Source organism: Elgaria multicarinata, chromosome 7 (genome assembly GCF_023053635.1).
Source record: "Elgaria multicarinata webbii isolate HBS135686 ecotype San Diego chromosome 7, rElgMul1.1.pri, whole genome shotgun sequence".
Classification (NCBI taxonomy): Eukaryota; Metazoa; Chordata; class Lepidosauria; order Squamata; family Anguidae; genus Elgaria; species Elgaria multicarinata.
The window spans coordinates 3,558,153-3,585,599 of NC_086177.1; the positions used below are offsets into that span (position 1 = coordinate 3,558,153).

At 44.0% G+C, this 27,447-nt stretch overlaps 2 protein-coding genes across 2 annotated transcripts in view; one reads left to right on the forward strand and one right to left on the reverse strand.

Annotated features, from left to right (window-relative positions):
- The window catches only part of LOC134401301 (histidine--tRNA ligase, cytoplasmic-like), a 380,518-nt gene that overhangs the window by 318,578 nt on the left and 34,493 nt on the right, over positions 1-27,447 (forward strand). The window lies entirely within an intron of this gene.
- ZMAT2 (zinc finger matrin-type 2) overlaps positions 1-27,447 on the reverse strand; it is a 37,003-nt gene that overhangs the window by 1,232 nt on the left and 8,324 nt on the right. The window contains exons 2-5 of the mRNA XM_063129699.1: positions 10,663-10,756; positions 10,266-10,389; positions 8,655-8,728; positions 1,302-1,447 (exon numbers count right to left, since the gene is read on the reverse strand). Coding sequence (XP_062985769.1) covers positions 1,302-1,447; positions 8,655-8,728; positions 10,266-10,389; positions 10,663-10,756 — 438 coding nt within the window. The remainder of the gene's footprint in view (positions 1-1,301; positions 1,448-8,654; positions 8,729-10,265; positions 10,390-10,662; positions 10,757-27,447) is intronic.

Below are 27,447 nucleotides of genomic sequence, written 5' to 3' on the forward strand. Positions count from 1 at the left end.
TGGAATGGTGCCAGACTTGTGTTGGGGGATGCAGAAGTGTGACTTCAGCTACTGACTCCTTGGCAGCTGCTGAGGCTGCTAAAGCTTAAAGGACTCTCCTGTTTGCACAACTCTCCCAACATGCAGAGGCATCACAGGGCTCTTTTATGGCAGCCATCTGCAAATATCGAGAGATCAAAATAATGGCTTGATTTCTGAAATAGAAAAATTCCCATAAGCTGGAATTTTAAAAAAAATCAGCGTCCACATTTCACATACGACATTGCAGTGACATTTCCCACCCCCAACTGGCAAGCTAACTGTTGAAGCCAAATTGCCAGTATGTTGGGGAAGGATGTGGATGGGGTAGAAAGAGAAAACTGGGGGGAGCTTCATAAAAGGTTGTTACATTAAGGTTGTTACGAAAACCATGTGTATCAAAAGAATTCTGAAGGGGGAAGGGGCGAACCATAATAGATCCGCAGATTGTCTCTCCTACAAAAGCAGGTATCTCGTACTGACTGAAGTCACATATTTGTGGAAGATTGTTGGGATGTATAGGGAGGAATCAATGTTAAAAATCTCTGCTAAATGTTAACATTTTGTGCCAAAAATCTGAGCAAATATACATGCAATAATTAATTAATTAAATGCTATATTTGGCTTCTTGGAGGGACAAAAATCCATGAATGGCACTGAAGCCTCTCCCATGACTACTGGATGTTTTTTCATACACACACTTTTTAGGTGTAAAGAGATAGTAAAGAAATAGATCCTGACTCTGTTGGAGAGGGAAAACAGTTTACCTTCTCCCAACTCCTCTGTCCAGCTACTGAAGGACTGAGAAATCATTCTAACTGTTACCACATTTTGGTTTCAAAATGGAAAGAAGTGCCCCAAAACTAACACTTCTTTATGCACATGATAAAACACAGTGAAAATTCCCCATAAATAATGTGATGAGATTGCTGCACATAGAGTGAATAATAGGAAAATTTCTTAATGCCACCTGCAGGCCAGAACTCCACTGAAGAGACCAACACAGGGAAATATTTTTCTAAGCACTCAAGAGCAGCAAGGCCAGGGGCAATTTCAGGAGGGCGAATAAGCTAATATTTTCACTAAGATCCAATTCCACCTGGGATCACAGACAGCATTTCAGAGATGCTGGAATTGTGGGAAAGGAAATTACCAGGCGTCTATTTTTTTAACATGCAAAACTTCTCTTTCTAGCAGTCTAACCATGATGAAAAGTCCACCACGTTTAGGTGTTATTCTTTTCCAATCTTGCCTAATTGTTTCAGTTCTGGGCAATACTTCACCTCTTCTCTGAGCTCCTTCATCCTCTCCTCAAAGTCATAATCCTTCTGCTTCTCCTCCATCTTTTTCTTGTTCACCTCAAAGCGTTTCTTCACTTGATCCAGTGTGGAGCGCTCTACCCTCATGGACATACCCAGGTTCCTCTGATCTAGAAAGGGTTAGAACCAACAAGACTGTTTCAGCATTGCCTCAGAAACCCTTCCAGTATTTCAGCAGCCAAACATAAACCCTGGTTGGGAGTCCAAGATTACATTTCTTCGGATACTTAGCTTCATCTCATCCTGGCATCTCTCTTCACAAGACTGCATCTTAAAAATTATTTCCATCCTTGCATTACTGTAACAAAGAACTGGGAAAATGCGTTTTTTGCCATTCTTTTGAATGGCAACATGGCAAAGAACAAAACAAAACAAAATCCTATGCCCAGCCAAGTTTTTGTATGAGCAGGTAATGTTTACACCAAAGGCTGATTTGAGAGACAATAAATTTTAAAGGGAAAGGCTATCATGATCTCCAAGCTCTTAATTAGTAGTCTATTCAGTGCTGGATGGGTTGATTGGCTTAGCAGGAAAGAAATGGTATAACTATCTTCTGTTCCTGATTACCTCCACTGTCGCTCAGCCAATATCCAACTAAGCATAGCGAATTAGGTCTGTGTCTCATGTGAGTGGTGCTTGTAACACTTCAAGATTGTCTCTAAGACCCAGTTCGCATGATGTTGCTTATTTAAGCCACAATGGGGAGTGGTGCATACTGGCAGCCATTGTGACTATTCAAGCTGCAGCGGGCAGTCACTGTAGCTTATCATGATGTCCAGACCTGGCAAGGCTGTGTTGATGGTGTGGTTAACAAATCTCCCACAACACATGGGCTGTTTTACAGTTGTGGATGATTTGTTAGCCACTCCAACAACCCACCCTGCATTGGGTTTAGATGTTACAATAAACCACAGCACCTGCTCACTGCACGTTGAATATTTACAATGGCCAATGGCCCATGTCGCAACTGAGCATAGCTTAAATAAGCTGAGTGGGCTGTGGAAATTGGGCAAACTTGCTTTTAGTCTCTAGGACTTGTAACACCATCCTTCTCAAGTATGCAAAAACGATTTCCATAAAAAGATGCATCTTAGAATACACTTGAGTGATCAGGTTGGTGAAATCTGTACGCTGCATGCCTGAAACAGGACGAGACCAAATCTGAAACTGAAGAACTTTGGGGCCCAGGTAGTTTTCTCATCCATCCTCCCAGTTCTTGGAAGAGGATTAGAAAGGGAAAGAAAAATACTCCGGATGAACAACTGGCTACGAAGGTGGTGCCGACGTGAGAATTTTGGATTCTGGGACCACGGGCTACGCTACTTGGAACATGGACTGCTGGCAAGGGATGGGTTGCACCTCGCAAGGGCTGGAAAGAATGTGTTCGGCCACAGCATGAAGAACTTGATCAGGAGGGCTTTAAACTGAATCTTACGGGGGCGGGAGACGTAAACCTCGAGGCAACAAGGGATGAAGGCCAAGGCACCACAGTACAGAGAACAGCTCCAATAGTGCCCCAAAATAGTGTCCGCAACAATGTAGGAACAAAGCCAGACTATAAAACACATGGTCTTCGATGTCTGTATACTAATGCCCAGAGCATGGGAAACAAACAGAACGAACTTGAACTCTTATTACATGAAGGCAAATATGACTTGATAGGTATAACTGAAACTTGGTGGGATGACTCCCATGACTGGAATATAGCAATTGAAGGATATAACTTGTTGAAAAAGAACAGAAGAAATAGAAAGGGAGGTGGAGTTGCACTATATGTTAAAAATACCTATCCCTGCACAGAAATACAGGCGGATGAGACTGGGAGCCCCATCGAGAGCATCTGGATTAAAATAAATGGGGCAAGGAATAAAAAGAACATGATAATCGGAGTCTACTACTGACCACCCAATCAAGGAGAAGACGAGGACAAAACTTTTGAGAAACAAATTGCCAGTGTTTCAAGGAAGTGTGATGTAGTAATGATGGGGGACTTCAATTACCCTGATATCTGTTGGGAGACCAATACTGCCAAAAGCGGCCCTTCCAAGAAATTCCTGACATGTGTGGGTGATAACTTTCTCCTACTGAAAGTGGAGGAAGGAACTAGAGGATCGGCAATCCTTGACTTGATATTGACCAATAGGGATGACTTAGTGGATAAAGTGGCAGTTACGGGAACTCTGGGGGAAAGTGACGACGTCATACTTGAATTCTTGATTATGAAGGAGACAAAAGTTGAGTGTAGGCATACACATACTCTGGATTTTAGGAAAGCTGATTTTAATAAACTCAGAACTATGATAAGTAAGGTCCTGTGGCAAGTGAGCCTAATGAGAAAAGGAGTGCAGGATGGGCGGGAGTATTTAAAAAAGGAAATTTTAAAGGCACAATTGCAAACAATTCCAACAAGGAGAAAAGATAGAAGACAACAGAGGAAACCAATGTGGTTCCACAAAAAGCTTAGAGATGACCTGAAAACAAAAAGGGATACATATAGGAAGTGGAAGGAAGGCCATGCTACAAAAGAAGAGTACAGACAAGTGGCGCAGAAGTGCCGAAATGGCGTCAGGAAGGCTAAAGCTGTGAATGAGCTGAGATTAGCGAGGGATGCAAAAAGCAATAAAAAGGCTTTCTTCAGATACGTGAGTAGTAAAAGACAGAGGAAAGAAATGGTGGTTCAACTGCTTAATGAGGATGGCAAATTGATAACAGATGACAAAGAAAAGGCTGAAGTGCTCAATTCCTACTTTGCCTCGGTCTTCTCCCAAAAGCGGATCTATGACCCCCCTGGAAAAAGTGAAGCAGAAGTTGAGGGGGCAGGATTGCAGTTTGAGATTGATAAACAAATGGTCAAAGAACACCTAATTTCCTTGAATGAGTTCAAATCTCCAGGGCCCGATGAACTGCATCCAAGAGTAATGAAGGAGCTAGCGGAAGAACTCTCAGAACCTTTGTCTATTATCTTTGCAAAATCATGGAAGACGGGTGAGGTGCCGGACAACTGGAGGAGGGCTAACGTTGTCCCTATCTTCAAAAAGGGCAAAAAGGAGGAACCTGGGAACTACAGACCAGTCAGTCTGAAATCCATCCCTGGGAAAATTCTGGAGCAGATTATAAAGAAGTCAATCTGTAAACACCTTGAAATCAATGCGGTGATCACTAGAAGCCAACATGGATTTGTCAAGAACAAGTCCTGTCAGACAAATTTGATCTCATTTTTTGATAAGGTAACCTCCCTTGTGGACCGTGGGAATGCTGTGGACGTCATATATCTTGACTTCAGCAAAGCTTTTGACAAAGTACCATATGACATTCTGATTAACAAACTAGCTAAAAGTGGGCTAGATGGAACAACTATTAGGTGGATTCACAGTTGGCTACAGAATCGGACTCAAAGAGTGCTTATCAATGATACCTTCTCAAACTGGGGAGAGGCAACGAGTGGGGTACCGCAGGGCTCAGTCCTGGGCCCAGTGCTCTTCAACATTTTTATTAATGATTTGGACGAGGAGGTGCAGGGAACGCTGATCAAATTTGCAGATGACACCAAATTGGGTGGGATAGCTAATACCCTGGAAGACAGAAACAAACTTCAAAGTGATCTTGATAGGCTGGAGTGCTGGGCTGAAAACAACAGAATGAAATTTAACAGGGATAAATGCCAAGTTCTACATTTAGGAAATAGAAACCAAAGGCACAGTTACAAGATGGGGGATACTTGGCTCAGCAATACTACAAACGAGAAGGATCTTGGAATTGTTGTAGATTGCAAGCTGAATATGAGCCAACAGTGCGATATGGCTGCAAAAATGGCCAATGCTATTTTGGGCTGCATTAATAGAAGTAGAGCTTCCAAATCACGTGAGGTACTGGTTCCTCTCTATTGGGCCCTGGTTAGGCCTCATCTAGAGTATTGTGTCCAATTCTGGGCTCCACAATTCAAGAAGGACGCAGACAAGCTGGAGCATGTTCAGAGGAGGGCAACCAGGATGATCAGGGGTCTGGAAACAAAGCCCTATGAAGAGAGACTGAAAGAACTGGGCATGTTTAGCCTGGAGAAGAGAAGATTGAGGGGAGACATGATAGCACTCTTCCAATACTTAAAAGGTTGTCACACAGAGGAGGGCCAGGATCTCTTCTCGATCCTCCCAGAGTGCAGGACACGGAATAACGGGCTCAAGTTAAAGGAAACCAGATTCCAGCTGGACATCAGGAAAAACTTCCTGACTGTTAGAGCAGTGCGACAATGGAATCAGTTACTTAGGGAGGTTGTGGGCTCTCTCACACTAGAGGCATTCAAGAGGCAGCTGGACAAGCATCTGTCAGGGATGCTTTAGGGTGGATTCCTGCACTGAGCAGGGGGTTGGACTCGATGGCCTTGTAGGCCCCTTCCAACTCTGCTATTCTATGATTCTATGATTCTAGTTGCTAGACTTAGAAACTGGAGATGAATGACTCACACTCTTCCTCGTTCTTCTATTGATACCTGTCAGAGTTTAATTAAGTTAGCACGCACCATATCTCATCTAGACATGAGGTGCAATCGTGGAAGGCCTGGAGCAGGGCCTTCTTGGTTATCTTTCTGTTGTTAGCTGCTTTGGCTTCCATATAGAAGGGAAACATTTCTACAAAAACAGATCAGCCTTGAGTGTACAACTGCAGTGATATCTGGTTAACATAAACATGGATATGAGGCCTGTGTTTGCCTCTTCCCTACTGAATGCAGGGGCTTCTTCTGCATATATTGGAAGTAACAAAAGATTTATGTGGGTACTAAATGGAAGAAAGGTTCTGTAAGTGGCAGAGTCTTGAACAACTCAGAAGAAAAGATTTATTTGGGGTTGGAGGAGAAGGGAGAGAACAAAACTTATAGTCAGACATATAAGAAAATGAAAGAAATAGAAAATTGTTTTAACCTGAATGACTACATGTTAAAAACAACAACTATTTATTTATTTATTACATTTTTATACCGCCCAATAGCCGAAGCTCTCTGGGCGGTTCACAAAAATAGCCATTAGGGCCTAAATGCTTGAGAGCTGCAAGGGTTCACATGACAATACACGGTGCCCAAAAGCGAAGCATGCCTTTGCCCTCAGATTGAATTCATTCAGTTATACAGGCTATATCCATAGAAATGAGGTATGCCTAAGCACAATTTATGACCTGGGGGGCAGAGCGGGGAGAGAAGGCTCTCTCAACGAAGAGACCAGAAATCATGTGATTTAGAATCAAAAGAAGCTACACTGAAATTTGAACAATATCATATCCTTAGGCAAATAACTCAGGAAATACAATCTGTCTCAGTATCCATGATATGTTTATCATATTTATTTATAACCCAATTGAAGGATATAAATAAAATTACAATGAAGCATTTTCAAAACATAACAAGTCACCAGGATTCTTTCCACAGTGCAGTTGGTAGTTCACCCTCTGGTGGGCAGAGGACAGAACAGCCAGAGCAGGCTGAGGTCTTCTACTTGTTTGACTATCAGACAGAGTGATTTATTATTATTATTATTATTTATTTATATAGCACCATCAATGTACATGGTGCTGTACAGAGTAAAACAGTAAATAGCAAGACCCTGAAAGACTTGACATGATAGAAGTTCAGACCAGCACCATGTGGGATTCCTAACCTTTGAGCTTTGATGTGTTCAAGTTACATTCTGGTAAAAACAGTAGAAGCCTCTATCTATATTAATAGAAGCAAATATTGCACCTCCATCGGAGTACCGTCATGGGGGGAAAACGCCCCAAAACACTGCAGTCCTTAGCTCCTAGCTCCTCTCGCTACCTGTGAAGATGAACACATGGCAATGTACTCAGGAGTCCAAGGCTTCAAGCTTCTATGATGAAGGCAGACTGAACCTGTCAGAAGTGGCCCAGACTCTCTTCAGAGGCCGTGGAAGAGGACTCAAGAGTCAGATGAAGAACCGTGCGAAAGGGAAGGGGAAGAACCCAAGCGTCAAGGAGACAGAGTCACGGAAGAATCTTCCCAGATGCAGACTAATCAGTTAGATCAAAGCCCAACCATGACCTCTCCTTCAGTGGGAACACAGCAACTCACAGAGGGGGAGAAGGTAGGCATGAGAAATGCAGAGATCAGATGTGGGGTTAAGAGGGAGGAGCAACGTTGGGGAGTTTGGCATTCTAAGAGGTTGGCCCATCACAGGACATCTTTAGGAGAAGACCCTCCCTGAGGGTGAGACTGAGAAAGCCTTTCAGATTCTGTGCTTCAGACTGGTGTCAGATTTGCAACAACTTCTTGCTTCTACTGTTTTACATCCTTCAAAGCGATGTTTAGATAAGGTATTTAGTGTTTTGCCAGCATAATCAAATAGCATTAGGTTTCCAGAAGATGACCAGGTCTGAATCGCTGTTAGACTGATTAATTTGCATTAAAAAAAATCTCTTTGCTTAAAGATCAACTTCTTCAGTTGACTATAAACGCACCGGGAGGGCTCAAGACTTGACAGTACCCCATCAGTGATGCATCACCCTATTCCCTGACGTGGCCTGCCTCATCTTATTTTGCTTCAACAGTAGTTGGTTTATCTGCATCTTGTATATAAATCAAAACAGAAAAAGACTTGAGATCGCAGGGCCAGGGAAATACTTGGGGTGTTTTGAAGGGGTACTGACTGGGTTCGGACAATCAGTGGAAGAAAAGAAGCCTCGTGACTTCTTTTCCCTGCATAATGCACAATGCTTGTACGCCCTAAAGTACCCAAACTGCAACATGGGTTGCCATGTTGTCCGAATCCCGCAAGGTATATGGTGGGAGTGGCTTCCAAACTACCCCATGACCCCTACAACAAGCCTTCCAACCTCCCCTTTGGATTGCAGAGAGGTTGGGAAGCCACCCCCACCATGAACCTAACCGGGTTCAGACAACACGACAACTCATGCCACGGCGAGGATAATTAGAGAAATGATGGGCATGCAAGTGGCACATGCACCGTGGCTTCTTTTGCCCACTGATCATCCAAACCTGGTCATTACTTCATGTCATTATCAGTTCTCTTGGAACGTCATATCCACATTGAACAGGAGGGTATGAAAACTCCTTGGAAATCTCTCAAAGAGACAAGGAGCATCTATTCATCCTCTGTCATATCACAGCAAGGAATGAGCAGCACAAAAGACCAGACCTATGAATGAACACTTGGACTGTACCACAGAACCAAAGGCAGCTGAAAGACCAACAGTTTAGTTTCTCTGTTGACTAAGTCTGCAAGTGACATCTCATTTCTATATCCAGGCTCAATCTAATTGACAAAAGAAAAGAAAAAAGCCAGTTATCCTTACGTTTTTTGCCATTGATATGATCCAAGAAATTGATGGAATCTTTCACTACGCAATCACAGACATTACAATAATACCTGGGGGAGAAAAAAGGACATCAGTTCCCAAATATTCATAGAATCATAGAATAGCAGAGTTGGAAGGGGCCTACAAGGCCATCGAGTCCAACCCCCTGCTCAATGCAGGAATCCACCCTAAAGCATCCCTGACAGATGGTTGTCCAGCTGCCTCTTGAATGCCTCTAGTGTGGGAGAGCCCACAACCTCCGTAGGTAACTGGTTCCATTGTCGTACTGCTCTAACAGTCAGGAAGTTTTTCCTGATGTCCAGCCGGAATCTGGCTTCCTTTAACTTGAGCCTGTTATTAAATGAGATCCATAATACTTGAAGTTTCCAGTTTCTCTTTCATATCAATTCAAGACTGGAACCACACACAAGGGCAGTCTAGTCAATATTGTCCCAGACAGGCTTTACTTGCTGGATGCCACTGAAATGTCTTTCTCTTGGATTCATGAGCTATTAGAACTCGAAAATATATTAGATTACCAGGGGTAGGCAACCTGATGCCTCCGAAGTACAACTTCCGTAACTCCCAGCCTTTATGGCCAATGGTTGCGGAGTAAAAGGTTGCCCAGTCCTGGATTAGGGAGTAGAGTGGGCCATCTATCTCCAGCAGCAGCAGCCAGCAGCTTTTAAAACCTATTGGAAATCTCACTCACAGGAGCAGGAGCAGTGCACATCATTTCCCCAGTGAACATCATTTTCATTGTTCCGTTCCCCCCTCCCATTGTTCAATGGGGGATGGAGCTTTGTGAAGCAGCTCCAATAACAGACTGGGAGCAGGACAGATAACTTGGGTGCTTGGGACATAAAGATGAATGAACTGGAGAGTGGAGTTTTGAGTGTCATAGGTGACTCCTCCCCTCTTACTCTACAGACTTGTGCAGGGTATAAAGCCACTACAGATACTGAGGATCAAGTATATTTCCTTGAGGGCTGCAAACAGGAGCCCAGCACAAAAGTGGCCTATTCACTGAGGTGTTCAGCTAAAAAACAAACCAACCAACGTCTGAGTGGGGGGAAATGCCAACCTTGTCCCTTATTTTTCTGACAACTGGCTCGAAAGCCAGCCAGCACAATTTTTTCCAGTCAGTTGGCAATCCACCTTATCAATTCACTGGACATGAAGCTGTCCCCCGCCAAGTGTGGAGAATCAGGTTAACTAAGGTTAATAAAAACCTGCAGCATTCACTTAGACCTTGAAAAATATTGCCCCTTTAACAGCTGAGGAGCAGCTATTATCATTGATGAGCTACAAGACCTATTTACTTTAAACAGGACCTTCTGGAACAGATCGGGGGTAGGGTAGGGGCGTATATATGATGGAGGAGGTGGAAGAGAATCTCCCACTGGAGAAGGAGGAGTCTGCTCATGTTACAAGCAACACCGCTGACTTGTATGGATTAAATTTCAAACTGTCAGCCCTCATGCACCTGGCTACAGTCTCCAGGTATGGAATTAAGAATGACATAGCAGCACCTGCAGGTTTATCTACTGGACCCTCTCTACTAAACACACATATGAATTAGGATTGCAAAAGCTCAAGAAAACTCACCCTCCCATCTCAGATTGAGGAGTTGTTTTGGTAATCACAATGGTTTTCCCCAGTTTGGATTCCAGGTCCACCTTGTAGTCTCGGTGCCGGAGAAGCTCACGCTTGACAGGTTGTACTGGTTTGCCTAAAATATAACCAAGAAGAGCTTTTTTTTAAAAAAAAATGCTTTGGTTTAATTTGAGAGTTTAATAGTATTATTTTAACTTCGTTTTTATTTTTCCTTTACTGGCCAAAAGAGGCCTCTCAAGGACTCCATGTTTTCTATCTTATTTTTAATTCCCCAGTTTCTAAAAGCTGATGAACACTTCCTTTATTTATTTTTTCCTGAACAGGAGTAAGAGCATTAGGAAAGAAATGAGGTTCTTGCAGTCCCATCCCTTGGTAGCATGATACGAACCATCTTTCTTCTCTCTCTCTTCCGTGAGTCGTTTCTCTGCAAGTTTCTCATACTCATCCTTGTCCCACTTCCGGCGGAAGTCCAGGTTTTTAGCCTACAAGCCGAAGAAAAATGAAAGACCTCAACATTCAGTTCAGCAAGCAAGAAAGCTCTAGCCTTGGAAAGACCAGGACTTATTGCCCCCCAGTCTGCACATACTAGCAGTCCACGGTGTCTTTAAACCCCAGGTTATCATGAGTGAGGCAGCAAGCTAATGCACAGGACCCGATCATGGCTCCCACTTGGCTCCCTCTGTCCCTGGCTTGGTTAGAACTGTGTCTGGACTGGGAACTTTGGCTTGTCCGGGAAGACACAAGCCAGAGATCCCAGTTCCCTCACAACACTAACAAAGCCAGGGACAGAGCATCCCTGGCTTGTGTAGCTGCTCCCACGGGCAGAAGGAGACAAATAGGAGCAATTAAGCCTCGTGCCAATTTATAGGTTGCTTGCAATAAACAATAAACAGAGTACTCAGTTTCACACACAAGTGTTCCTACATGAGAAAGGCTATGATCAAGCAATATTTATGCAGGGAGACTAAACTTCAGCTATATTAAAACTCCAGACAAAGAACATTTTTAAAGTCACACCATTGATTAAGGCTGCAATCCAAAACACCCTTCCTATGTAGCAACCCCCATTGAACACAATGGGACTTACTTCCAATTAAAATGTATATAATTGCACTGTAAGTCTAATGAACAGCTTAATTTTAAAATATTCTACCGTTTTTTCTAAATTATTTTACAAATAAAGGTCATAACTTTACTCCCAAATGACTGAAACATTATTATTATTATTATTATTATTATTATTATTATTATTATTATTATTATTATTATTTGTATCCCGCCTTTTGCCCAATGCTGAGCCTCAAGGCGGCCTTACAAAGTTTAAAACATACATTTGGGCGGGGGGGGGGACAAAAATGCAGGTTGCTTACCTGTAACCGTAGTTCTTCGAGTGGTCATCTGTGCAGTCACACAAAATGGGCTCTGCGCCTGCGCGGAGTCTCGATCGGGAAAAAACTTCTATAGCTGAGGCGTTTTTGGCGGGAACCCCTCCCCCACGCTCGGAGTGCGCATGAGCAAGCTGAGGGGCTCCCGCCCAGAAGCTCAGTTCATGGAGACCGACATTGTGGCCTCGAAACCGAGCAAAAATAAAAGCTGCCGGCATCGATGGAGACATCGATGCCGAACCCAGTGTCCTTACAGTAGTATTAAATGTTAGTATCGATGAAGGTGTCGATACCGAAATAAAGTTTTGTCAAAACAATGTTACTATATCCCTAAGGTAACTGCCCGTATGTATATATATATATATATGTTATTAAGAAAGACATATGTTACTATACCTATTACACCGAAGTGGGGATGGTAGGGTGGGTTGTGTGACTGCACAGATGACCACTCGAAGAACTACGGTTACAGGTAAGCAACCTGCATTTCTTCTTCGTGGTCTCTGTGCATCACACAAAATGGGAGATTAGCGAGCTGACTTACAGGAGGTGGGTCGGTGTCCTTATGTCAATATCGATGAAAGAACAGCCCTCCCGAAAGAGCAGTCGGCTCTCGCTCTCGTGTCCAAGCGATAGTGCTTCACGAAAGTCGATGGCTTCGACCAAGTTGCAGCGCGGCAAAGTTCAGGGATGGAGATGCCCTTGCAGAAGGCTGTCGAGGTGGCCATCGCCCTTGTAGAATGGGCTTGGACATTTGTGTCCAGAGGGAGTTTGGCAAGTTGGTATGCCAGCTTGATAGTCTCAACGATTCATCGTGCAAGTCTTTGAGATGAAATAGGCATACCCTTATGTTGTCCCGAGTATGTGACAAACAAACGGGGTGACTTGCGAAAAGGTTCTGTACGCTGCTTATAAAAAGCTAACGTCCTTCGTACGTCCAGTGTATGGAGGGTAATTTACATCTGTGATGATGGAGAAGGAAAAAACGCAGGAAGAACAATGTCCTGATTCAGATGGAATTCTGAAACCACCTTGGCCAGAAAAGCTATGTCAGGCCTTAATATGGCTTTATCCCTATGGGAAGTTAGATGAGGGGGATCTATACGGAGAGCTGCAAGCTCACTCGATCTCTGAGCCGTAGTAATGGCTATTAAAAAGGCCATTTTAAAGGAGAGTAACCTGAGGTCTGTTGCGGCTAGTGGTTCGAACGGTTTTGAAGTTAATGAATTTAGTACAACTGAGATGCTCCAGGATGGTATAGGTGCACGGATTGGTGGAGTTAAATTATTGAGTCCCTTCAAAAAGTGTTTTGACAGAGGATGTGAAAACACAGTTGAATTTTCTATATTGGACCGGATTGATGATATTGCTGATAGATATATGTGTATGGAAGACGTTGATAAGCCCTTTTCTGAGAGGGATAACAGAAATGTGAGAATTTGGTCCATGGTGAAAGAGAAAGGGTTGAAATTGTTATCTTTGGCAAATTTCTCAAAGGTAGTCCACTTTTGTGTATACGACTTCCGAGTGGATGGTTTCCTAGCTGCTTCTAGGATGTCTTGCAATCGAGTGGAAGTTACATCAGATTGGAGAACTGAATGTTCCATGCTGTTAACCTCAGGGTTTGTAGATTGGGGTGTCTGATTATGCCTTGTTGTTGTGTCAGCAGTGTTGGTAACAGTGGAAGCTGTCTGTATCGACTGTTCGACAACCGTAGAAGTGCGGCAAACCACGTTTGCCTCGGCCACCAGGGAGTGATCAAGATACAATTGGTCTTGTTGGCTATTATCTTGGCAATCACTCTGGGTATGATGGGAAAAGGAGGAAACACGTAGACGAAGGCGTTCGTCCATTGCAGTGTGAAGGCGTCGCCCAAGGAGTTCTTGTCTAGACCTGCTCGGCTGCAAAAATTGCAAATGATTTTGTTTGTCTCTGTGGCAAAAAGGTTGATGTCTGGCGTGTTCCATGTTTGGAATATTGATTTGGCTACAGTCTTGCTGAGTTGCCACTCGTGTGCCAGATGATGGGAACGACTTAAGAAATCGGCTAGTGTGTTTTCGGTGCCGGCAATATGGATGGCAGTGAAAGTGACATGTCTTGGGATGCACCAGTCGAAGACTGTCATTGTCAACTTTAGAAGACGTTCCGATTTGGTGCCACCCTCCTTGTTCAGATACGAAAACACTGTGGTATTGTCTGTGGCTATCTGTATAAAAAGTCCTGTAATCTGGGATTCAAACGCAACGAGAGCTCTTTGAACTGCTTGCAGTTCGAGAAGATTTATATGCTGTCTGGCTTCCTTCTTGGACCATAAGCCCTGGACAGTTAGAGAGCTTAAATGTGCGCCCCAACCATTCATTGACGCATCCGTTGTCAGTATCTTTGTTGGTTGTTCTTGATTGAACGGGATTCCCTGTGTTAGATGGTCGATTACCGTCCACCATACAAGAGAATCTTTTACTCTTGTCGGAGGGTACAGTAAGAGATTTTTTGAGTCTTTTTGAGGATTGAAGTGTTTCAGAAACCAAGATTGAAGTGGTCGCATCTTTAGGCGGGCATATTGAACCACTGCCGTGGTGGAGGCCATAAGGCCTAATAACTGCTGTACTTTGAACGCCGATATGTGGGTTCGACGTCGAAAAGTTTGAGCGAGATGGATGATGCGTGTGCATCGAGAGGCTGGTAGGAAGGCTCGGGCGGATACGGAATCGAGAATCCCCCCGATGAACTGAATGACCTGTGAGGGGTTTAATTGGGATTTTTCATAGTTGATATAGAGGCCTAATTTACATAATAGACTGCAAGTAATTTGTATCGAATTTTGAAGTTGTTGTTTTGTTGGTGCTACAATAAGCCAATCATCAAGATAGGGAAAAACTTCTACACCGTTGAGACGAAGGTGGGCACAGACGGTAGACATACATTTTGAAAAGACCCTTGGGGCTGTGGATAAGCCGAAAGGGAGAGTTCTGTATTGAAAGATGTTATGGCCAATTATAAAACGTAAATATCTTCGGTATGTGCATCGCGAAGATCAATGGATGCAAACCATTGCCCTTTAAGTAATAGTGGGATAATGGAAGCCAAAGAAACCATTCTAAACTTTTTGGTTGTGATATGTAAATTTAACAAACGCAGATCCAAAATAGGGCGAATTCCTCCATCTCTTTTTTGGTACGGTAAAGTACCTAGAGTAGAAACCCTTTTTAAGGTGACTCCATGGAACGGGCTCGATGGCGCCTTTGCTAAGGAGCATGTCGACCTCCTGGAGTAGAGGTACCGTAGGCGGTGTAACCCTTACATTACCGAGAAGAGGGAGGGTTTAAAATTCTATGCGGTATCCTCTTTGTATTATAGAGAGGACCCATGTGTCGGTAGTGATAGTCTCCCATTGATGGTAATAGTGGGAGAGTCTATCATTAAAGAAAGTAATGGAATTGTTGTTGGGGTTGGTTGAACCCCATACGGCGGGCTGTTGTTCTCGCCTTTTGTACGGTATCGAGGGAATTGTCGGTGTCGGCATTGAAAAGCCCGATACCGTCGAATGGTAAGTCCTCTATTCTAGAGCGAGCCTCTTGAGAAAGGCCCGCCAAGCGGAGCCAAGCATGTCGACGGAGTGCTATGGTTCCTGTCAGAGTCTTTGCGATACAATCAACCTGGTGTTTGAAGGTATGTATCTGCTGACGGGATAGCTGTGAAGCTTTGGAATAGAAGAGTCTAGCCAAATGCTTCTTGTCGTCAGGTAAGTGTTCCATCAATTTCCCCATCTTGTCCCATAGCAGTAATTGGTAACCTGACATTGCTGCTTGGTAATTTGTAATTTTTAAGCCTAAGGATGAGGAAGCGTATAACCTGCGTGCTAGGAGGTCTAAATGACGTCCCTCTTTATCGACAGGTGATGAATGCTGATGTCTGCTTTTTCCCTGAGCGGCCTCGACGACGATGGAGTTCGGAGGCGGATGCTCAAACCAGAACTGGACATCTGCGTTCTGGACCTTGTACATCCCTTCTAGTCTCTTAGATGTTGGCGGGGCAGTCGAAGGTGACTTCCAAGATTGTTTAATAGTTTCCAGTAAGGCTGGTAACATAGGGATGGCCACTGGTTTTGAGGTATCGGAGGGGATGGAGTCAAAGACTGGATCCTGTATCGAGGATGTGGATTGTTCGACTTGTAGACCTAATGCTTGAGCCATTCTAATAATCTGGTCGGAAAAATGACCCAAATCCTCTGATGGAGAGGTTCCCCCTTGTGGAGCGACCTCTATATCTGGGGACGCAATGGATGGTCGTGTCGACAACGAAGATGAAGAATCAGACTCATAATCGTCGTGAGGAGACGATGGAGAATTGACTCTAGGAACCAGCATGTGAATGAGTGGTTCCGGTTGTTGTGGTTGGGATGCCTGTATACTGGGAGGTAGAGTTGAAGGCGGTTGCATTGGCTGTGTACTGGCATCGATGAGACTGGATTGAGGGTTAGGCATTGTAGCGGACGGTCTAGCTACAGGTTCAGCCCGTGGATGTCCCCCATAGTATGGTAGTCGGGCGTGATAGGCTTGGGGAGAATATCCCCACTGTCCTTCATAAGGTCTTTGATAATACATGTCTCGACCGTAATATTGGTCACTGCAAGGATACCGTTCCCATCTCTCATGGTGTGGTGAACGGGACCTGTCTCTCGACAGCGGTGGTCTGTCATAGTAATAGTAGCCTCTCCCTGAGTGACCCGAAAGCATGGATTCTGGGGAGTCGTGTCTATAGCGCCTGTCCTCAGGTCGCGTCTGACCAGGGGGTATAGGAGTGGGAGAAATGTCTCTGATTTCCCCTTCAGAAGTTGAAGTCAATCTCGGACCGTGTGCCGACTGCGGTCTTAGTGTCGGTATAGGCGACAACAGAAGCGGCGGCGGCGGTGGAGGTGGCAGAGGTTGTGCCGGTATTGGCATCGATGCCGAAGCCTCGGCCGCCGAAGTTTGCGGCAAAGGATTATTCCTCGATGTCGATGGGGATTGTACGGTATCAACCGTCGACATCGGTATATTAGTCATCAGAGGAGGAGAAGACGGCCGAGTAGGGTTCGGCACACTCTTTTTAAGAGATTTTTTATTTCTCTTTTTCCTGCACTCCTCTGGTTTTCATCAGAGGAGGAAAAGACGGCCGAGTAGGGTTCGGCACACTCTTCCTGCACTCCTCTGGTTATGAGGCAGTATGCTTTGCCCTTTTTTGCTTTCTTTGCTAATCGTTTGGCAATGGAAAGCGTAACACTTCTCCCAGGCATCACAGGTATCTCCGGCTGTTGTTCCTGAGCCAATAAAGGAGATTTTGGGGGAGGTTCAACAGGCTCCATAGTGCTAGAAGTCGATGTCGAGGGTTTTTCGACTGATTGTAAGGCTTTGCTCCAAAGCAGGGCTTTCAGCCTATCTGACCTGTGTCGTCGTGTTTGCTTGGAAAAAGCTTGGCAAAAACGACAGGTCTCGACAATATGGGCTTCACCCAAACACAAAAGGCACAAGGAGTGTCCGTCTGAGGGGGGAAGTTTACTTCCACACTTCATACACTTCCTGAACGGGGCCTTGAGGGCCATGCACCCTTTCGGGCGTTTTCGCCTTTCGCGAAAAAATAGGAAAAGAAAATTGTAAAATAACAATAATAATAATAAAGTAGAAATATGAGAAGGATGGAAAGAAGAAGAAGAAGAATAAAACGCCTCTTACAATTTTATTTTCTACAGAGAATTTTCCCAACGAGGTCACCACAATGGCAGTCGAAAGAGAACTGAGCTTCTGGGCGGGAACCCCTCAGCTTGCACATACGCACTCCGAGCGTGGGGGAGGGGTTCCCGCCAAAAACGCCTCAGTTATAGAAGTTTTTTTCCGATCGAGACTCCGCGCAGGCGCAGAGCCCATTTTGTGTGATGCACAGAGACCACGACGAAGAACCATAAACTTTTAAAATACACAACAAAATTATAAGTCATTAACATAGATGGAGGGCTGGATTATTCTCCAAGCACCTGCTGGAACAAACAAGTTTTAGCCTGCTTCCAAAAGCCCATCAAGGAGGGAGCCAACCTAGCTTCCCCGGGAAGAGAGTTCCAGAGCACTGGAGCAGCCACCGAGAAGGCCCTCTCCCATGTTCCCACCAAGCACGCCTGTGAAGATGGTGGGACTGAAAGAAGGGCTTCTCCAGAAGATCTTAAAGCACAGGCAGGCTCGTAAGGGAGAACACGGTCTTTCAAATAACCTGGACCCGAGCCATATAGGGAGACAGTTAAAAGAAAAAGCATACTTCCAGACAGAGCCCTCCTAGCACTAATGCTGAAAAGGGACTGTACAGCTATTCACTCTTTTTCTTCTTAACAGAAACAAGTTGGAAGGAGCAGTGGAAAAACATAAAGGGGTTAGTGACAAATGGAAGCTGTAGTCATTTGGCTCTTCCCTACAATTCTGTGAATGGGGCAGTGAGATCACACAGTAAAAGCCTTGCTTGGAAGCACTCCAAGAAAGCTGGTATTGCTTATTCAAGAATAACTGCAGCAAAATAAAGGCAGCAGACATCTGACAAGCACACAGGAATTTGTGTAGATACAGGAGGCAGGTCGGCACAACCATATGATAAATCTGTGAAGAGAGAGTTATCACCAAGTTTTAAAACAACAAAAATCATTGCACCTAAGGGGGTTTAAACTATGACAAAGTAAAAGCACTTGGCTGGAAGTGAAACTTTTCAGTTTAGGAAAAAATGTAAAAACAGTGGCAACATGACAGATTTATAAAATTATGCATGGTGTGGAGAAAGCAGAAAGAGGGGTTTTTTTCTTCCTCTGTCATAACACTAGTGGCTCTTGCTTATTCAATGCTAACTACAGCAAATAAGGGCATTGGGCTTTTGATAAGCACACAGAAATTTGAGGGGATCCAGGCAACAGGCAGGCACCTGCAACTAGGGTATAAATCCGTGAAATGAGAGTGTTATCGCCAAGTAAAGCACTCTCAATTAAATCTCAGTAATAGATTCAAAAGGAAGAACGGTGGCTATCTGAAGGACCACCTTTTCCCATCCAAGCCAGCCCAGGTTTTAAGAACGTCAGGGGAGGCCCTTCCGTCAGCTAGGGGCACATCTGTTGGGGCCACAAGGGAGGGCCTTCTCAGGGGCTACTCCCAGGGTTGTGGAACTCCCAGCTGGGGGACGCTAGGTTGCCCCCCTCTCTATTGCCAGTCCACTGGCAAGCAAAAATGTTTTATTCAGGCAGGTCTTTGGCATATAAGCTGGTCTGTTGCTGAAGGGGGCATAATTGACTGATGCTTTTTATTTCTTTTATTGTTGTATTTTTAATTTATTTGTTGTTATATTATGTTTTAATTAAGATTTTGTTTTTAATCTGGATTTTATTGTTAGCCTTCTTGAGTACCAATTTTGGGTGGAAAGGCAGGATATAAAATAAACAAATAAATAAATAACCAAATCCATGGCCTCAAGATGTTTTGATGGCCACTGGCCTAAATGGCATTAAAAAGGGATTATATAAATTTATGAGGAGTCAGACTGTGGGATTAGGTGGACCTTTGGTCTGGTTTAACAGAGCTCTTCTTATGTTCATACAAGGATTGGAACGAGGCAAATTTATAAAAAGGGAAATTTGCAGCATGTGCCCTGAGTTCTGCAAAGGAGAAAGCTCAAGGAAACAAAGGCCCTCCCCAACTAATAGAGAGAGATTTCCCTAGTCTAATAGGACAAGCGTTCAACACAGCAATACATGGCATGTCACAGTCACACATGACATGTCAGCAAGCTCTAGGGCAGATTTGCCTCTTGATACAAAAATGGGGTTGGGGCAGGGATGAAAATCAGCACGTGTGCCCTCCTCAGTGAGAGCATAAAGTCAGGGTTTGCATCACAGAAAAAACAATTTAAACATTTACAATTGTATTTTATGGTCCCAAGTGCTTTCAAAAACCCAGACAAACTGCAGGAGAACAGAGGCACCACTTCAGTGACAGGGCAATATCTTGTTGTTGTTGTTTATTCGTTCAGTCGCTTCCGACTCTTCGTGACTTCATGGACCAGCCCACGCCAGAGCTTTCTGTCGGCCGTTGCCACCCTTAGCTCCCCCAAGGTCAAGTCTGTCACCTCCAGAATATCATCCATCCATCTTGCCCTTGGTCGGCCCCTCTTCCTTTTGCCTTCCACTTGCCCTAGCATCAGCCTCTTCTCCAGGGTATCCTGTCTTCTCATTATGTGGCCAAAGTACTTCAGTTTTGCCTTTAATACCATTCCCTCAAGTGAGCAGTCTGGCTTTATTTCCTGGAGTATGGACTGGTTTGATCTACTTTTGGTTGCATTCAAGGTTTAGGGCACAACCCTATGGTCACTAGACACTGTCTAGAGGGCCATAGGATTTTTTGATCCCCAGAAACCACACTTCCCAACCCCTCCATGTTAGGCATAATTAAAAAACAAAGTGAGAATAAAACTGCCAGTATCATATTGCCTTTATACAAATCTATGGTGCAACCACTTTTAGAATACTCTCCATCATATTAGAACCCGGGGTCATTCCCAGGTGCTCCTCGGTGGGAGATTCAGGGCAAATAAAAGGACATACTTCTTCACACAGCACATAGTCAAACTATGAAATTTGCAACCACAAGACGTAGTGATGGCCATCAATGTGGATGGCTTTAAAAGGAGGTTGGATAAATTCCTGGAGAAGGCTATCCATGGCTACTAATCCTGATGGCTATGTGCTACCTCCAGCATTAGAGGCAGTAAGCCTGTATGCACCAGTTGCTGGGGAACATGGGAGGGAGGGTACTGTTGCACCCATGTCCTGCTTGTGGGTTCCAGGTCAATAGCTGGTTGCCACTGTGTAAACGGAGTGCTGAACTAGATGGACCCTTGGTCTGATTCAGCATCAGGGCTCTTCTTATGTTCTCCCAGCTGGAGTTCACAGTTCTTGCCCCACCGACTACTTCTCCAAGCTCAGAAATGGAGCATGGAGAGGCCGAAAAGTGGGTGGTCCAGGAGTAGGATGGAGAATGTGGAAGCCGCTTTACACAGATCCCTATCACGTCTTCAGACCCCTTCCTTTGCCGTCCTCAAAGCTGCACCTGAACAGGCAAAATCTAGACAAAAGTGCAGGGTGGCTGGAGCAGAGGAGAGGATCCCCTCTGTGCTCCAGCCACCCTGCACAGGATAGTGGGGAGCCCCCATTTTTGGAGGCTGGCAACTATTTGGACCGGACTGCATTCTAAATGTATTTTAAGAGCATGGGTTATAATTACTACCTGTCTTTTTAAAGCTCTTAACAATTATAGCAATGTTATCCGCACACAATAAACAGGCACCAGTTTGGGAAGTAAGGAATTGGGTCCTTTGGCATGCATACCTATTACATGAGGCTGGTTAATTCACAACAATTGTGTCCAATACATAGAGAACCACACTATGCAGTCCTCAAGCAGAACTGTAAGTGGTCTTTAATACAGGATGCCCACCCTCACCCCAAGGATGTCTTCCTGGGACTCTCCTCAATCTGGCCTAAGGCAGACTCTTGATTCTGCCCTTCATGCCCCAAACAACAGAGGGCCAGGGAGGATGGGGTGGGATGTCCTTAGGCAGCGGTTCCCTAGCTCTGAAAATCCATCTGTCTGCAGGTCCATCAAAATAAATCTGGACTTCTAATTAAAAGAGCATTTGGTGACTGAAGATAATATGGGTAGTTTAGTTGTAGGTTTTATTTTATTTTTAAGTGGAGAAGAGGAACAGTTTTCACATTTCTCATGTTTTTTATCTGCTTTCAAAAATACCCATTTTATGCCTGTTTTAAATTATTGTTGCCTGCCAGGAGCATTCAGGAAAGAGAAGAGCTTCAAATTTAAATTATGTTAAGTTTTACATTTTTAAATTGTTACTAAGCCTGAGCCTAAGGGATAGTTAGAATGAGAAATCTAAAATAAAATTAGTCAAGCATTTCTACACAAGCATTTTAATTTTACTGCTTCTTCTGATTACTTTTTTTCACCCTTTCTCAGATACAAGCCCTGGATTTCAGTGGGTGCCTGGAGATACCAGCAAGACAACACCTTCCCTGCTTACTCCAAAATTGCACCCCAACCCTGCAAGGACGATCCAGACACAGAATGATGTTTCCATTCATGGATTTCTATTTGGAATCCATACAAGCAGAACAGAGGTCTGGAGGGAAGTATCCAGTAGAGTAAGGAGAAAATGAACTCCCCACAGATGTAAGCTGACCACTGGCTTGCCAGGACAATAGTAGTATCATGTCAGACACTTCATGTTGTAGACAAATTTGCAAGTTGCTTTGGCCAGTTTCCCCCCTCTCATTTACTTTGAAATTCCATGATGCGCCAATGGTAAGTAAAACTGATCGCATCATACATTAGTCTAGTTGCAAATGCAGAATTCTGACATCAGTGACTTATTCCCAATGATATGAACAGTCTGAAAAAGAGGACAGCCATTCAACAGATCTCAGGAACCTGAATAAGGCTTCCAGATCAACATTATCACCCAGAACTGAGGCGAAGTCTGAAACAGGAAACTGAGCATGCAGAAAGGCCTGCTGTGCACTTCAGAATCACAGACGCTCCAATAGGAGCTGTCTAATCATGAAGGGAACTACAGGGCCTGCATATGGGGCGGGGGGGGGGATGGGATGCATCGCAAGGTGGATCTAAAGACATGTTTTAAAATCTGTGTTGATAAAGCAGCTGGCAGGGGGGGAAGTGTGCTCTCTCTTTCGCTAATTATGTCTTTGGGGGAAACAGGAAAAGCCTCAACACCCTCTAATGTCATCTTTTTTTCTTATTTAGCCAAATGAATGATCGCATCGCAATCCAAAATGAAACAAAACAACAACAACGAAAGCCTCATTTAAAGGAAGTGCAGCACTGGAATCAAAGTTTCCTCCCGCTCTCACCCCCTGCAATTCTCAAAATGGAATCACTGCAAATAACTACAGTCAAGAATTAAAAAGAGCCCCGGAGACAGGTTGAAACTGTGATTCATTTATCGCCAGAGCCTGTGAAGCGGTTTAAACATGTCATGACTAAGATCATCAGCCACTTCTCCAGGTAAAAGAAGAAAGGAGATTTACAAGGCAGAAATTAACATTTGGGGGAGAGTGTTTTCCAGATTCAACCACACTGAAGCAGCACTATCACAAATCAAAGTTGGCCTGTGCCTGGAGAAAAGGCAATTTACTAGCTGCTTCACTTTTCTCCTAGATAATAAAAAGAAGCTGTAGCCTTTTGAAGATCTTTTAGCCATGTCCCTGGGCCAGGCAGAGAGAAATGAATCAAACTCAACTTCTGATCTTGCTGTAATAAGGCCTAGCTTGTAATTCCAAAGAAACTTTTCCAGTGTGATCAAACGAGGGGGTTGCTGGAAGCCCCAACATCTTTTAACAAGTGCTTAGTATCTACAGTGAATCTTTCCCCAAGAGATGACATAAGCTAAGGAGAAAAAAGGACCTCAGGCCCCAACATTCTTCACAGATGCAAAAAGACAAGAAATATTCAGCTTCATAAAACAAGTTGCAGCCAAAGCTGCCAACAGAAAAAGGACTTCTAATACAAGACCTTTGTTCTTATCAATTGGACAAGTGCATTTATCCAAACAAAAAGCACATTTGGGTAGCAAAGTGTTTGCATAAACAAGAGCACTACTGATATTAAAGTCAAACTAAGAAGAAGAAAAAGTGAGTTTGAGTGTTTAGGGCTGGGGAGACTGCAGTGCATTTCTTCCAGTCCTAAAGTACAGGACAGAATCAATTTGGATCAATTTGATGTCTGCGTTGGGCAGCAGCATAGCATCCCAAAGCCTTTGGCTACTGGTACAAAAGGCAGGTCCTACCATTCTTGAACTCTGCTTTGGTTCTGACCCAAGAGTGAAAGAAAGAAAGAAAGAAAGAAAGAAAGAAAGAAAGAAAGAAAGAAAGAGGCCCAGTGATGCAATTTTATAATAGATAACTTGATTAGTGATTGAGAGGAAAGGAAAGAGTTGGGGTCTGGGCTAACCCATGCCTTGGCTGCCACCCCAAGTGGCAGGACAGCTGTATCTCTAAAGTTGCTGTGAAACAACAGAACTGTCCTCCATTTTTGCATTTAGTTTGGTTTTAGGAGTGTGTGTGTGTGTGTGTGTGTGTGTGTTTGTGCGCGTGCGCACTAGTCAGTTTCTTCCAAAAGGTTAATAGTTTAAGAGTCAACAGGTTAGTTAGAAGGGAGAGTTCAGGAAGTTGTGCTCGGAGAAGCAGGAGATTATAAAATTCAGCAAGAATTCAGAAAAATAGGGGGAGAAGTTTTAAACCCAGGAAATAGAAACTTAATTTGTAGGGGGGGGGGGGACAAAAAACAACCTCCTGATTGGCTGAAGTTGCGGAGGGAGAAAAGAACCCCTAATTTTAAGAGGCATAAAAGCCTAAGGAAGAAAGGCAGAGGAGCAGAGAGAATTAAATAAAAGAGAGAGAGAGAGAAGGCTGGAGTCCTAAAGGAAAGAAAGAGTCAAAGCTGACGGAACTGGAGAACTGACTGAGAGAGCTGAACCAATGACAATAAGATATTGCTTGGTAGGGACTTAAATAAAACAGGGTCACTAAAATAGTTAGGTTAGCTAGATGTATTTATCTCTGGTTATTTTGTTACCCTATTCCTCATAGTGTGTTTGTGTGTGATTGTATCCATTCAGATTTTTTTTAAAATCCTATTAATATTTTTCTTCAGTAATATTTTAAACTTAGTTGTTTAAAATGTTGCAGTCTTTTCTTTTTGTATCCACCCCATGTCTAAGAGCCAACCTAAAGCCTCATGTGGCGCAGAGCGGTAAAGCAGCAGTTTCTGCAGCTGAAACTCTCCCCACAACCTGAGTTCGATCCCAGCAGAAGCTGGTTTCAGGCAGCCGGCTCGGGTCGACTCAGCCTTCCATCCTCCCGAGGTCGGTAAAATGAGTACCCAGTTAGTTAGGGGAAAGGTAATAACGGCCAGGGACGGCAACGGCAAACCACTCCGCTATAAGGCCTGCCAAGAAAACTGACATCCCTCCAAGAGTCAGTAATGTCTCAGTGCTTGCACGAGAGGTTCCTTTCCTTTCCTTCAGTGGAGGCAGACAGAGGAATAAAGATTTCTACCTGGTGGGGGTTCTCTATTTTGCCTTCAACTCACAAAAGAAGGCATTCAGTTGCCATGTTGACAATGCTTTTCCCCCCCTCTACAGCAAAGTAAAACCTAGAGCCATCACTGCTGCCTATCATGCTGGTCTCGTGCATGCTGCTAAGAGCGGAGTGTTTTCATTGCCTTCCTTCATGTCAGATTTGTGAGGATTCGTAACATTCAGACACACATATATCCTCTGCTCCCTCCCACCCGGGCCTAACTTTGTGTGCAGAACGGGAAAATGTACCAGAGGCAGCTTTCCCCATGATTTAGTGCTATAATGATGGGAGAAAACTACACCTAGTGGAATTTTCCCTTCTATCTTAAAAGTAGAGAAGTTACTAAGTATATGGACCTGGTAGACTGAGCGCCCTTAGCTTCCTGGCTGCTTTCAAAGTTCCTTTACTGCCACCAGCTCAAGCTACAGCCAAATAACAGGTTGGCTAATTCAAATGAGAAATGCAGCACTCTGCCTGCCAGTTTCTTAGCCCCAATGTTTTATCATATAATACAGGTCATATTGTCACAGATCCTACTGCTTCTCTACCAGGAGAAGCCACAACTTGTATAATACTCCTTTTGTATTAATACTGTAGTCTTCCTTGGTCTATCAACTATGGATGCCAACTTCTTGCTGGCCCTCCTGCTATTTAATAGTAGCATAACATAGGATTAAAATACCATTCAACTGACTGCCTACTCTTTGACCACAGTCAATTATTGTAATATTCATGAAAATGTCACTATGCAGGGCAGCTAAACCTTTTATTTCATTACTTGCGAATTGTCCCAGCTTTGCATAGGTTGGATACAGCAAAGCTTTTAAGCAAACAAAAACAACATTGAGCAGGGGTTGGACTTGATGGCCTTACAGGCCCCTTCCAACTCTGATCTGTCCAAGTTGGACACATTGTGCCTGCCCTGAGTGAAGCCGTGCCTACTGGAACCCCTAGGCATGGTCCCTGCCATTCTTTAGCCCTAGAACTCTAGAGGGAGGGGTCTGTCTACTCCATTCCCCTAAATGGTGGCTGCCTCACAGTAGGGAGGTGAGGAAGAGTCATATAATTCAGTCCCTCAGCCTCCTAATCTCCCCTGACTTCAAACTGTATTGACAGCAAAGCTATGTACTGTTGGGGATACCTGCCCCTAGTGACTGACAATGTTACTACAGACTTCAACCACATGGACACATTAAAATGAATTAATGCATTTTAACAACAAAATAATTCTTAAGTGCACACTTCTAGGGTCACCCTAGTATGCATGCCAAGTTTCAAGTATCTAGGTTTAGACTAAATTTATATTTAAGTGGAAAACTGCCCAGGAAGTCCAACAAATCACTTCTCTAAAGGAAACGTCTCTAAAATTAGGGAACTGGTAAAAAGGAAGTTGAAAGGGAGAGTCAAGAGGGTTAAATCCCTTCAAAATGCATTGAGGTTATTCAAAACCACAATAACAGTAGTTCAGCTAAAATATATACCACCGGTTAAGAAAGGTAGCACCAAGACCAAGAGGTCACCAGCATGGTTAACTCATGGTGTCATGTCCCTAAGCTCAGCCTCTATACCGGAGGCCTGGAGGATGGCCAATGTAACACAAATTTTTAAATTGGAATCCAATGGGGATCTGGGAAATTACAGGCCAGTTAGTTTAATGTCTGTTCCAGGTGAATTGGTTGAAAGAATTATTAAAGACTAGTAAGTGTATAGAAGGACCTTCTGGGGGGGGAGGGGAATCAACATGGCTTCAGCAAAGGTAAGTCCTGTCTCACTAATCTTTTAGAGTTCTTTGAAAAAGTCAATAAGCATGTAGACAGGGTTGATGTGGTGGACATTGTTTATTTGGACTTCCAAAAGACTTTTGATAAAGTCCCTTGCCAAAGACTCCTGAGCATACTTAGTGTCATGTCTAACCCTACTGCCCCTGTTTTGGGAGAAGGTGTTTCAGGTAATCAATCAAAATCAGATTCGGAAATAGAGGAGGAGGCGCCAGACACCAGCCAACCTGTACCAGTGGGGAAGGAAGCTCTCATGTGTGATACCCCAGCTGGGAGACAGCCCTCTCCAGAGCTTAACTCCTCAAGGCCAAATCCTACACACTCAGTGGGAAGTGAGCTTTCTTCCGGAGGAGAGCGTCCCAACAAGCTAGCTGATGCTATAGGCTCTACCAGAAGCTGAAACGCACAGAGTGGAAGGCATGAGAAAGTCGGTCCGACTAGGATTGTGCCAGAACCTGCCTCCACACCAGGCTCTCTGAAGTTATGGGTGTTTGGGAAGTGGCTTCCTATTCTTCTTGAGCGGACAATTGTCTAGCTTAGTTTGCATAGTTTTGCCTAGGGGTAAGTTTCCAAGAGATTAGACTCTCTTCAGGTAGAAGAGATGTTTGTTGCTTAATAAAAGCTTTGTGGATTACTTAGCAAGCCTCCTCATTTGCCTCCCATCCAAAGCAGGCGTTTTCTGAGAAACACGACACTTAGCAGTCATGGAATAAGAGGAGAGATCCTCTTACAGATCAGTAACTGAATAAAAACCAGAAAGCAGAGAGTAGGAATAAATGGTAAATTCTCCCAATAGAGGGAAGTAAATAGTGAGGTCCTACATGGATCTGTATTGGGAC